This window comes from Molothrus aeneus, chromosome 2, assembly GCF_037042795.1.
Source record: "Molothrus aeneus isolate 106 chromosome 2, BPBGC_Maene_1.0, whole genome shotgun sequence".
In the NCBI taxonomy this organism is placed as follows: Eukaryota; Metazoa; Chordata; class Aves; order Passeriformes; family Icteridae; genus Molothrus; species Molothrus aeneus.
This window is the reverse complement of record NC_089647.1, coordinates 41154407-41168008: the sequence shown is the minus strand read 5'-3', so window position 1 is coordinate 41168008 and position 13602 is coordinate 41154407. Positions and strand designations below refer to the sequence as shown.

At 43.4% G+C, this 13602-nt stretch overlaps 1 protein-coding gene across 1 annotated transcript in view; it reads left to right on the top strand.

The window, feature by feature from the left end:
- The first annotated feature begins 11905 nt into the window (after positions 1-11905).
- The window catches only part of PDGFD (platelet derived growth factor D), a 139123-nt gene continuing 137426 nt past the window's right edge, over positions 11906-13602 (top strand). The window contains exon 1 of the mRNA XM_066570803.1: positions 11906-12271. Within this exon, the coding sequence (XP_066426900.1) occupies positions 12142-12271 (130 nt within the window). The 5' untranslated portion in view covers positions 11906-12141. The remainder of the gene's footprint in view (positions 12272-13602) is intronic.

Sequence of the window (13602 nt, the reverse complement as noted above, 5' to 3'; positions counted from 1 at the left end):
ATGTGCTTAGTCTAAAACAGCTGTGTATAGCATCACTATGTGACTTTTTGTTCTGCAGATCTGCACAGGGTAAATTCAGATATCAAATTGATAAATACAATTCATTCCCACCTCCAGTGGCTTTTTATATAAACTAGCTGGTAGTATAGCCACACAAACAGCAGTTCTCCAAAAAATCTTGGTTACTCAATGAGTAGTCCCACAGTTCTTGTTTAAAAACTGTGGGTGCAGAATGGTAGCAATGCAAATACATCTAATAATGTGCTGATTTGGTCAGTGTTAACAGAATTACTAAAAAGTTCATAGTCCATTTCTCTTTTTCCTTCCCAAGTAAATCTGCAACAGCAATAGAGATACAATTGTAATGCCTGAATATCTACTGTGGCTGAAGATGATGCACTCTTCTGAAAATCAGATTTCTAAAATTAGTAGGCAGTTTTGGCAGTTTGACCTTTATTTAAAGGTCAAAATCAGTTTTCTGGTGTCATTATGGTAAACTAAATCAAGTCAGACTCAGAATTGATGCCCCCAAAGCCCTTTTACAATATGTTGGATGTTTATGCCCTGCCGAGGAAGGTCACATGTTCTCATACAATGTTCAGTGGGTTCATAATGGCTAATAAGGACCTCACATGGCCTATCCCTGCTTAAAATAAATTTTCATTGCAACACAGCCAGAGTGACCCTGCAGCAGAGCCTCTAATGCCTGATCTTACTGACTTCCCCCATCCAGGGCATCTTCTAAGCAAGCCAAGTGCAAATGAAAAATTTTGGAAGGAAGTACAATGGTATCTAATACTGTTTGGTGAGACTGAAAGACTTTTCAATGCTCATAAAATGTCCACAAGACTTATACCAGGAAGACACATGAAAGATGGCTGGTAAGCTTAACATAAACTGTGTCTGAGGAACTGTGAATCAAGCAGTACAATCACCTCCTGCCAGACACTGTAATCCCTGAGCTGTTTTAAATGATCATATCACACAGTTTTCAGGGCTTAGTCAAGGTCCTTCTTTTAGACAAGCCTGTAACATCAGCATGCAAAGTCATTGCCCACATGCAATGGGACAGTGCAGCCTTGTCAGGAAGAAACAGAGAGAAAACTTTGTAAGGAATGTTAGCCTAATGAGTTAAACACTGACTCTTTTCCATTTGTTACCTGATAGTTTTGTGCAATGTGACCCCAGACAAATAATTGCAGTTGATGTTTTCCCTATTTCTACAGTGTGAATTTCTACAGTGTTAACAAACACCGAGATAGTTTCCCATTCCTGAGGATTAGGCCATTTTTGTGAAAACTCTTGAAAATTAAAATGTCCTTAATAACTCTAGCGGAATGCTGAACATAGCACTAGAGCTGAGACATGCACTGGCACAGGGCTGCCCTGCAAGCTCTGTTGCAGGCCGCAGGACTGAGAAATGATGAAGGCTTCTCAGGGAGAGCTGGTAAAATTACCTATTATCAATTTGTTCTCTTTTCCTACTGTTCAACTCTCTTTTCAAACTTTAACTGTTTGAGCTGAAATGCAACATTTCAAGTGTCTGCCTCAGGCTGATGTCTTTTCATTCCCACAGAACAACTATTATACTGCTCTTAAGATTGCCACGGCAAACTTTCAAAAAACATTCTGTGCAAACTTAGTTTGGTCCCTTGTGCACAGCTATTTCAAAGACAACTAACAAATAACATGATCTGAGTCAATTTTTTTCTTATAGCCTCTGCCTCATTCAGTGCCCAAAATGGAGGTCAGCAGAGAAAGCAGGATGCACCTGTATTGCCTCCAGATATGTGCAGCCCTAAGGTCTACAGCTGAAGTAGACAGTTTGTGTTTCCCTTAGTTTCACAGAAAAAAAAAAAAAAAAAAAAAAAAAAAAAGGTAATTCCAGGGTGCAACTCAGTTTATTCTCAGACACATTAACGCTGTTCAAAAACTGTCAATTTTTGTCTATGTTACAGATATTTATGATCATATGATCAGATGCAGGGTTTTATTTGGCAGATCATATACTAGTTTTTAATTTGGGTGCTACAGTGTATAGTGAACTATATCATCCCTTTTCTCAAATGGGATTGGGGTGCAGAAAGATTAAGTTTCTGTTAGTTCTAGACTGAGATTTATAATGTTTGGTATTATGTAGCACTACACATATTCAAGAAACAGCGGACAGCAACTGTTAACTTCAAATATAGTTATGCATGCTCTGAACTTTTTCTAATGAGACTCTACTGTCTCCAGCTGGGCATCCAGAAAATGAGAAACATAGAGCTGAAGACCAGCTGTGAGAAATCTGGTTTGTGTCATCTGTGTAACAACACACAGGTGGGTGTAGAAACCCTTCCACGTCACTCAGCTGCCTCAGGGATTCAGTTTTCTTTTCCATCTACCTCCTGCCCCACTCAATTCATGACTTTAAACACTGCAACAAATGAAGTAAAGGTTCTGCAGGCTATCTCCCTTTGTACTGCAAAGTCATGATTTATCTCCATTAGGTATATTTAATCTTCCGAAAAAAGTAGTTTTCACACATAGTAATTACAACATATGCCAAAAGGTGGCTGAATTAAGTTTCATAAAGTGTTTTATTTCAGAAATGTTCTAACTCCTGATTGCTAACTTAGGTTTTCTTAAGATAAACACCTAAGTCTGGGCTAATCATCTGCATTTGTCTTACAAGGCAAAAAGAAGGCCATTGGAGGTAGGGGAAGGGTTAGGGGAACTCAACACTTCTAAGTTAATTATGAAAATGGCATATTGGATCAAGCGCTCTCTGGTGGCACCTGACTGCAAATGGAATATACAATGTCTGAATCAGATTTAGCCCTCAAAGTTTTGTTTACCGTTCTACGTTTTGTTTTTTAAATCTATGTTTAGAGCAGACTACTCTGACATTTGTTTATTGAGTACATCAGTATTTTTAAATGTCCACAAATGCTGTAGGAATGCACAAATCTTTCTTTTCCTTGTATTTTTCTACTGCATGTTTTTATCTTGTTCTGCCATTCTAGAGGTCTCTGGAGAGGCCATAGTATTTAATCTAATACTTCTTGAATTAAAAATGGAGCTCAATAAATGACAAAATATATTTTACTGTACATGCTACTTCCTAGGAATGCACTGAATTAGTATGCCTTGTTGGGTTCTCCCCCAGGAGACTGATTTAGTCTAATGATAGTGCAAGGTCATTAGCACAGTACTAGCATAAATTCTGCTTAACCAATGCCAGGTGATTAACTAGTTTGTGTAATGTGTTCTGTGCATAAAACTGTGAACTCAACTCCTCTCTATGACAATGTGATCTCAAGAAAGATTTGGCAGCCTGAATGTATTCCCACTAATCTGGAACCAGAGATAAGTCATTCTCACTGGTGCCCCTAAGATAAGTTGAAGACTCTCATTGCCATCCAAAGCAGATTCAAATATTTTTTTCTTAGCAAGCTGATTTAAAAACTGCATATATTCAAAAGAAAATCTTAAGCATGCTTTGTGTGCTTTCTCAATATTTATAAATCAAGTCAATTTGAAAATCTGGTTGCTTGTATATTTTTATCAGTTATATATGGGTTCTGGTTTTTTTTTTATGATCTAAATCAGTCTTTATTAAAGAAACCAAACCCAAACTGTATGTGCAGAGGTACATTTTACAACAACAAGGGTGACTGGAAGGCTCTGCACGTGGGTCAGGGCAATGTCCAGTATCAATACGGACTGGAGGAATAAATGGATTGAGAGCAACCCTGGGAAGAAGGACTTTCATCAGTGGATGAAAAAAGGGACGTGACTTGTCAATGTGTGCTAATGGCCCAAAAAGCCAACCACATCCTCAGCTGCATCAAAAGAAGCATAGCCAGCAAGGCAAGAGAGGTGTTTCCCCCCTCAATTCCCCATTTGTGATACCCCACCTGAAGTGCTGCATCCAGCTCTGGATGCTCCAGTGCAAAAAAGACAGCAACCTGTTAGAGCAGGTCCAGAGATGGACCCTGAAAATGGTCCAAGGGCTGGTATACCTCTCCTACGGACAAAGGCTTACAGAGCTGGCAATAATCAGTCGGGAAAAGTCTCAGGGAGGACTTTATTGACTTCCTTCAATACCCAAACAGGACTTATAGAAAAGATCAGGGAGAATTTTTACCAGGACGTGTAATGACAGTACAAGGGACAATAGTTTTAAGCAAAAGAGGAGAGGTTCAGATTGGACGTAAAGAATAATTGTTTTGGTTTTTTCCATTGTGAGGGTGCTGACCTACTGAAACAGGTCACTGACAGAAGTTCTGGTAGTCCCATTACAGTAAATGCTGAAAGTCAGGTTGGATGTGGCTTTGAGCAACCTGATCTAGTGAGAGATGTCCCTGCCCGTAGCAGGGAGGTTTCCCTATGTGATCATTATTGTTCTTTCCAACTCAAATCCATTTATGATTCTATGAGAAAAGCTCTGAATTTTGAGCCTCAGAGTTTTGCATTTTTTACTTTTATGTTCTCGATTTTTCCGTTTAATTATGTCAAATTATTGATTGTGAAATGACTGTGAAGGCTTCATTTTGCTATGTCTATGAAATACAGGCAAATCAAGAGAGAATATGACAAGTTCGCTTTCCAACAACATAACTAAACTCATTACCAAGAGGGTCAGCAATGGAAAAATTGTTCTCCATTCTGCATTGCACATTTCTCACTGCTAGCCAGAATCTTCCCTATTTATGAAGTGGTGTTGGAAAATTCTTAAGTGGGAAAGAAAAACAAAAAAAAAAAAGGGCTAAGGTTCTTGGATGATCAGATTTAGGAAATATGTATACTGCACATGTGTGCCCAGACCTCAAAAAGGAATGAAATTACCCACAAAGGAATGAAAAAAAAAAAAAACAAAAAAAAGCCCAGAATCATGGCTTGGCAGTTTTGGAACACTATCAACAATATGAGTCAGTGATGTTCTGTTGAACTTAACAAAGGATTAAAGGCAAGCTGTAACTCAAGAGGACAGGAAAGAATTTTGCATAACTAGAAGGTTCAGTCCTTAAAAAATCCTTAAAATATTTCAATAAAGCTATGATTATCTAGGTGGATGTGTAGAGGAATTTACATAGGACCCATATGTATGATGGCTGCTCAGAACTTCAGTCTTGGGAAAAATGAAGGGAAATCTTCCATCACCAAAGTTGAAGATATTTGATCTCTTACATGTATTCTGAATTGAGCACAAACTGAAACACAGTAGATGACAAGTTCACATGCCATCTTTGTTGTGCCAAGACATGAGTTACTGCTCTCAGGCTTCAGCATCAAGATGCATTTCAGTCTTTACAATAATGCTTGGGTGATATCTCCTAAGTTGTTTACAAGATAATTTACAGAACTTGTGAAGTGTTCCCATGCTGAAAACATGCTGAAGAAAAAAAGATGCTGAAGTCAAGAGAAGGCAAATACATCTTGCCCCAGAGAAGAGAACACAGAGCAGTCCAGAAGGAATGTCTGGGCAGTATTACACACAGAGAACCTACACCATTACTGTTCTTACTAAAACTTGTTGTTTTATTTGTAAAGTAATATTGGCAACATGCAGACAGAAAGCAGGAATTATCATTAAAAATTCTGAGTCTGAAACTTCAGATTCTAGAAATCTCATACTACCAGTTTTAAAACATTCCTAGAAAACTGACATCTAAAATTTTAGATAAATTCTAACTCAAATGTATTTGAAGACAAAATCTGTCATAATTTTGACAGGTGCAAAGAAATTGATCACAGAAATAACACAAGTGGTTAGGTAGAAGATACAAGTGTTTGTGGACAGCTCTTTTACTAAATCCAAACTAATAGTTTCAGATTACTTACATCCAAATATTTAAGACTCAGCACAGGATCCTGATAAACCATTACTGTTCATTCACAACACAAGATCCAGAGGAAAAAATCAACCATATTAAAACCAGTCATTAATCACTTGAATTACCTAACATTGATGGTGGGTGATTCTATGGCTTAAGATACTGTAAAATTGATTTCCTATTTTAAAATAAAGCTTTGATCTTTTCTTTTTCTAAAAGGTACCACACTCTTAAGCAAACAAAGCAGGAGGTCAGACAGAAAAACTGTTTGGCTTATTAATGCAAGAAGTCAAACTGTATTATGTCAGAAAGGTCTCTTCAGCTTTAAATCTACAAATCTGGGAACAGGGCTACAGAAGAAATGCAGTCTTTTTGAAGCTATTACTTTCTTATTATGAAAAACTTATGAGAAAACATAGCCCAGTATTTTTAAACCTGAATTTATGTCTAAATGCTGGTTCCACTGATATAAATGGGTGGTAAAAACCCTAATTGACCTCAGAAAGGCAACATTTCTTATTTCATTGTGGATTATATTCAGTTTTTGAAAGCATGACTCTGAATATTGCATGCACACTAGATGTCAATCGGTACTGTCACTAGGTACCAGGGCAACAGTCTGAGTGATATGACAGTTTCTCAGAATTTAATATATCAGCATGTTCAGCTTGGGATATTGTTTTTCTCTCCCTTCCTATGTGCATGTTGGTGCAATATTTGTCTCAACATTTGCAGTGGAAAACTGTCCAAAAGTTACATAAAGCCAGCAAAAGTCATTTAAGAGTCAGGATCAGAAGCACACATACAAAAGGGAGAAGGGCCCAGCATCCTGTAGCAGTGCAGGCACAAAAAGGAAAATCAGAAGACTGGACAAATCAAACCTGCCTGCAGCTGTTCTCAAGAATGGGCCAGACAAGCGACTTGCACAGCTGGTCATTGGAAGAGGACAAACAGCAGCACCACTTGCAGGTCTGTGGCCCAGATCTAATATTCAGTGCTTTAACATGAGGTTCCACAAATCAATGCTACGCTTGTAGTGATAGCAGACAGCAGTGCTTGAGCTTGTGTTTTATAGGTCTGGTCACCTAAAATGATCAGTTTCACTGGGGATTTTCTGTCTGTGTTTTTGAATCACTGCCTGTAGGCTCAGGTAGTAAATCTGGCCATAGATCCCTGTGCTGCATTTTTTTTTCTTGATGTCATGGTGCCTGGGGCAATTTTCTTAGTAACACATGACTCTGCCTGTGTTTTCTAAGTCCAGACATAGAATGGCTTTGGTCTAATTTTCCTTACATTCTTTTGGTCTTCCATCATGGTTACAGTTGTTTACTTAAGACATATTTCAGCAATTTTGAGATTTTTCTCCATCCTACTCTATGTACCTCTGCTCATTCTTACATCTTTGTCACAGATTATAAACTAGGGGATGAGGTCATTGCCCTCCTATATAACCAAAATCACAGTGGCTGAAATTAATCCTTGGAGCTTTATTTTTCTTAGTTGTTGTTTTCCAAGAAACTGCAAAATCACTTAAAAATTTATCTGTGGCTTGTAGTATAGAACATATGAACATGCTTTCCACTGTTGCCTTTACAGACTTTCTAGAAGTGATCAATAGACCCCAAGAGTTCCTAAGCACAGCTTGAAACCACTTGACTGGTGTTAGGAAAACATCAACTCTTGCCTTTCAGATTTTCAGTGGTGAAGAACTTTGATACTTCCATAGTTTTCCACAGAGAAAAATGTGTCTTTTACTTCTAACCTTAATTTGTCTGTCTCCAGCTTTCACCTTGATATGTCATTGTCCACTAGACAAAATAGCCATCTAGAATCAATATCCTACCTCCAGGAGGTAGCTGTGACCCCTCTGGATTTTCTCCTTGACAAGCTAAACAGCTTGTGATTTTTTAAGCTTTCCTCTGAGTGGCATATTTCTCAACCTCCAGCTAACCCTGTGGTTTTCCTCTCAGTGTTTCTCACTTTATTATGATCTTTTCTAAGACTTTATTCATAGGAACTTGAGGCAGCAATCTAATAATAACAGAAGAAGGCATAATGCCCCTACTTTAACTGATACTCTCTTTTAAAAATAAATATTCAAGGATTCCAGAGAAAACTCACAGATATCTTGGATTTTGCTACTTAATCAACATAGCTTAAATGTTCTGGAAAAACAGTGCATTTGTGTTCCATAGACAAACTGCATTACTCTGGAGCATCTCCCAGTCGAAAAATGATAACAGAGATTGCTACAGCCCATTGACTTTCTTGATAATCTACCCCCATCTTTTTTTTCTGCATCAGTGCTTCCTAGGATTAAACACTCTCTCCTATAACTATGGATGTGTTTTTCCCCTGTACTCTCTTTGTCAGTGGAGAGAAACTGGACCTTCCAAACCACCCCAGCATGATTGCCTAAAACCTCTGGGCTAGAGGGCCCTCTGATGGGAACCCAATTCTCTCCATGAACAATGAGAAACTTTGCAACTGGCTAACACCAGGCACTTTCAGGGGACTAAAACAAGGTGAGGTAGATTCCACAGGCACTGGGAAGTGCTGCCAGTAGCTATTTTGATGCATAAGCTGGGCCAGGGCTCAGCTTTACACTTATATGTAGTAACTACACACTTGTCTCAATATGTCACCAACACTATCAATCATCCTATTGTTACTCCCCCAAAGTTTTTGTCATCTTCAGTAGTCATCAGTAATAGCTGCAATTTTCACAGGTCATTGTTGGAAATGCATGTCCCATTACCTCCAACGCTGCTCACCTGCCCTGCACAGCTGTAGCCCATTGGGGATGAGGCTCAGCCGCAGCCCCACTCCCAATTACCACAAACTGTGTGCCTACAAGTGTAAACCAGTGCAGAAGTAAAAAATTAGTCTAAGTGGCACTCTCTCAAAGAGAATCCATTTAATAATTTTCCCCTTTTTCATAAACATTTTTAAGCCTGTCATTTAAGAAGTTTTAAAAACACTTAGTATGCATGGCTTTCATTTCATATGATTCAAATCATGCAGTACCAATTGGTATGTTATGAAAGCCATAATTGGATGCTATTCTGCTTGTCAACCAGATTTCCAAGTTGGCATGGTAAGATTTTCCAGGTTGATAGAAAACAATTATATTATTTTCTTTATAACTTCTATTAATTGACTTTTATGTGAAGATTTTTTTATTAGGGTCCCAATTGAGCAGACAAATCTATAATTACCTAGGTTATCACACTTATACATCAGTGTGTCCTTTTATGCAGCAACCATGACTTGCTATAGGTCTTCCTACAGAAGCCACCTGATGCTTTAAATTATTCCAAGCACTTAGAATGCAGATTAGCCAATGTGCTAGAGTTTTTGCCAGAAAGCAAAGACTCAGTGATATGCTTATAAAACTGTCTGAGTCTAATCCAAACTTCTCTCTCTTTGATGGGGGTTCTATGACACCTTATTATAAAGACACTTTTCTGGCTTTTAGTGGGTCTAGTGGTTTTGAAAGTGAACTAAGAAGCTGTAGCCACAGTCATTGGAATGCAGGTGCAGGCCTTTCCTCTAACAGTCCTCTAATGTATGTTAGTTTTGCTTCTCTGTCCCAAAATCTTTCTGTTCACCTGTACATCAAACTGGAAAATCTGGGGGTTTTTTCTATACTAGGGCTAAAATAAATATTTGATAATTCATAGAGCCAGGCCTCTGTTTTGGACCCCACAATGTTATTCCCTGTTTTCTGACCTGACAAAGAGACTTGTCTGCTACAGAAATATTTTTTGATTTAAGAAAGAGTGGCACTATCCCATGCTTTGTACAGGGAGAAACAGAAATGTACTGTGAGCATATGATATGAGCTACATCCTCTTAGTATGTATCAAAGCCACAGGTGGTGGAATCCACTTGCCTGTATCCATCATCGTCTAGCTCATGAGGCCTCATGCTGTTTTGCTTGAGAAGTCTCTAAGCAACCAGGTATCTCTGCTACATAAACAGGAATTTCATCTTATGTACCAAAACAGTATGTGCTCTTAAAAAAAAAAGAAAAAAAGTGCTGAGGAAACCTCACTTCTGTGCCCTGGTCAGCTTGAGAGCTTGAGGAAGTTTAAACTTATAGTCTCTATCAAGCCAAGGAGCATGTCAGCCAAACAGCTGTGGACTGTTAAAGACAAAAGTCTCTTTTACTCTTCTGTTAAAGTTAGACCTTTGCAGCCAGCAAGGCATGGGGCCAGAGAGACTGTCTCTATACCAGGTCTTGGGAAGACATATGAATTTTATATAAGCAAATTTATATGGATGAATTTCAATACAGAAAGAGAAACAACCTGGGAAATACTGCCATTTCTTGACTGAATTGTGCAATTGCTCAGATACTGTCAAAACATCTTTTGTCTGACTGTTGGCTGGAAGGTAATCTGTCCATCTTTCTCTTCCACATTAAAATGACCACTTCACCAAAGAGAACCAATTACAGATTCCAGCATCCCGAATCTAAAAGAGAAGGAGAGCCTCAAGGCACTGAGAAAGGCAAGACAAGTTGTGGTAAAGGTCAGAAGAGAGTTGGGGAGCAGGGATTCTATTGGCATTTTCTGGAAGTTCCTTGTAAGGTAACTGGAGAGAGGTAGACCCATTGACTGGATGAAGAGAGAACATCTCCCAAGCTCCCCCACACTCATTCATTCTGTGTCCTCTATTTGACATTCTGTTTCTACTTGGATGATTGAATTGGCCACCTTCCCTCTGTTCACTAGTTCCCCCCTGAAATGGGCACCTAAAATATAGTCACATCTGCTCACAAATGAAGCACTGTTGGAGTCTTTCCATTATCTACCACATGGGAGCAGGATTAGGTTCGCTGTCAGTTTTGGGGAACATGAAAGGGATAAAGGAGCATGAATTATGCATAACAGAATTGCACCCTACTGGTTTCCTGAGACATACAAGATGTTTCAGTCCCATTGTCGTCCTAGCATGCTCTTGGAGAAAATGCTTCACACAGCCAGAGGCAGAACTCACAGTGTAGCACGACTCGTCCAAGACTCCTGATACAGCACCATATTGACATTCTTCTGCTAATGACGGATGTTTCATGTTGTTAAAGATCTGGCAGCATATAACCGTTTGTTAGACTGGCTAAGACTGCATAAAATGTTGTAAGAAATAAACTGAGTAGGGAAAAATTATTAGAGAACTGCTAAAACCTGAGCGGGTTTTTTTTTTTTTTGGGGGGGGGGGGTTGCATCTTCCTTTTGATTATTTTCATTGCAACTAATGGAAAGAAAAAGAATGTTAAACTAGCAATCTGATTACAACTCTCACATACCTTTGGTTTAGACCTAAACTCTTCCAGGCAGAAATACAATATTTTAATGCCAGACCCAATTTAATGAGGGTCTAAATTAGTAAGAAGTAACTTTTTATTAAAAGATTTGGACAGTGCTTGACGTGACAGGAGAAGCCCATATATTTCTCCCTGGGACAACTGCGGATTATTCCCCAGTTGTCCCACTAAGTCTTCCCACCCGCCCTGGCACAGCTCAGAGATTTGAGGCATACGGCCCAGCGATGACTTTCACGCGGCCACCGCGGGCCCGAGGGTGACGGGACCGCCGGGTGCGCGGCCCCTGTGCTGGCGGAGAGCCCTTGGCACACGGCTCCCGTCCTATCCAGTCGCCGGGAGCGTTCACTCCGCACCGGGGACAGCCCCCTCCCCGCACCATCCCTCCTGCCACTTTTTGCCCGGAGTGGAGACAGCGCGGGCGGCAGCTCAGGGAGGGCCCGGGCACCGCTCCCGCCCCCTTGCCGCGGGCCCCCTTTCCTCCCCCGGCGCGGAGAGCGGGGCGCTCCCGGCGCTGCGGACCCCGGCGGCGGCGGCGGCTCCGCGGCGGGCGGGGGCGGTGCGAGGCGCGGTGCAGCCCCGCGGCGGCCGCGGGCTAACGCGGCTGCGGCAGCCCCCGCCTGCTCCTGGGGCACGGCCGCGCTGGGCGAGGGGAGTGGGCGGCGGTCCCGGCCCGGGCCCTGCGCACCTCTGCCGAGTTTGGCCGGCCCAGAAGGGCAGCCGAGAGTTCAGCATGCAGGAAGTTTTGAGGCAGCTCGGAGAGTAGCGCGGTGGCGGTGACCGCTGCTTCGCCTGCTCCGGGGTTTTGAGCTTTTTTTGCGGGGATTGTGCCTTTTTTGCCCCCCGCATACAACTTCCCCAAACACACAAGCAACCCACAACAATCAAAAAGTCCGGTAAGGGGGAAGAGAACACGAACGAGGGAAGCACCCTCGGCGGGAGAGGAGAGTCCGTTTCTTCGCAGAGACACGGTCCCGCTCGCAGCTGGTCCCAATGCAACTGCTCATCCTCCTCCTGCTCTACGCCGTCGTCTGTGCGAACTTCTGCAGCCGTCAGGGCACCACCGCCCCTGCCCAGAGCGGATCTATAAAAGCCCTGCGGGCTTCCAACATCAGGCGAGATGGTAGGTGTCCTGCTGCTTTTATACCCGAGGGCTGCTTTTGCGGGGGTAGCCCTTAAGCGCGCCTCGGGGCTGCCGCTCCCCTGTCCCAGGAGCGAAGGCCGCTTGCCCAGAGGGCGACTGGGGTTGGTCCGCGGTCCGGTCCCGTCCCGGGGGGCTCAACCAGGTCGTGGGGTCGGTCTCCGGGGTCCGGTCCCGGCGGCCGGTCCGGGAGCGTGTGGCCAGGTGGCAGGAGGGAGGTGTGGGATGAGGGGGCGACTCTGCCCGGCGGCTGCACCTCCGGGCGGTCCCAAACTTCTCGGGGCAACTTCGAGGAGGTCTCCTGGGAGTCGGCGGTACCCCCAGCGTCCCTTCTGGTCTGCGGGGGGGCAGACAACGCGGAGTGCTCGGTCCCGGCTGCCCAGGCGGGCCCCGCCGGGCGTCCCTCGGCACCCCTGGGCCCGTGTCCCCCGTGTGCCTGTGATGGGCCGGCGGCGGGGCAGAGCGGGGCGAGCGGCGGCTTCGTGGCGGCTCCGGCCGCGCGGGCGCCGCTGCTGGGGCTCTCAGGGGCGGTGTGTCGGGGGCGCTGCCGTCGCCCCAGGGCTCCTTGGCGGGAGCATGATCGTCTCCCAGCCCTGCCACAGCCTCACCGGCTTCGCCTGCTGTAAGGGCTGTCGGCGTGCTGCTCGCCGGTTTAGGGGACTTCTCGAGCGGAGGGTCTGAGCCCAGGGCTTGGTGCTCCCCTGGGCACTGCCCCACCAGGACTGGCCTCGTCCCTTGTGCTGGCCGGGGATGGTGCGCGCCCATCAGGGCGGCAGCGGGCTCTCGGACACCGTGGGAAGGGTGTTTTCAGCCTGAGCTCCGCTGCGGTTCCCTCCGGGAGCTGCCGGCAGAGGATGTCCTGGACAGCCGAGGTGCTGCCAGGTCACAGCGCGGCAGTGCGGGACGCAGGTGCCTCCCGTGAACGTGGTCGTGTGCCGTGACACCACGGGGAGCGAACGGGGAGACTGCATAGACATAGCGCTGCTGAAATTCACCTCTAGAATCCATGACTTTCAGTTTGGGAAGAGCGATGGGCATTGGCCAGGGAGCAGCCTGGAATGTTCCCGCCTCACATGGGAGAGCTTGCTTTTGCACGTTGCCGTGCACCTTCTTCGACGAGGAAATGCAGGATGTTCTCCTTGCAAATGAACAGTTAAAGTTAACATCAGTCTTGAAGTTAACATCTTCCAGTTGACAGCAGTTATATATTTTATAAACTCTTTTCAAAAACCCAGGCCCTTGAGCCATATCCAAGACTGTATTTGCCAGTGTTTATTTTCCAGCATGTATACAATGCATGTAATGGGTATACA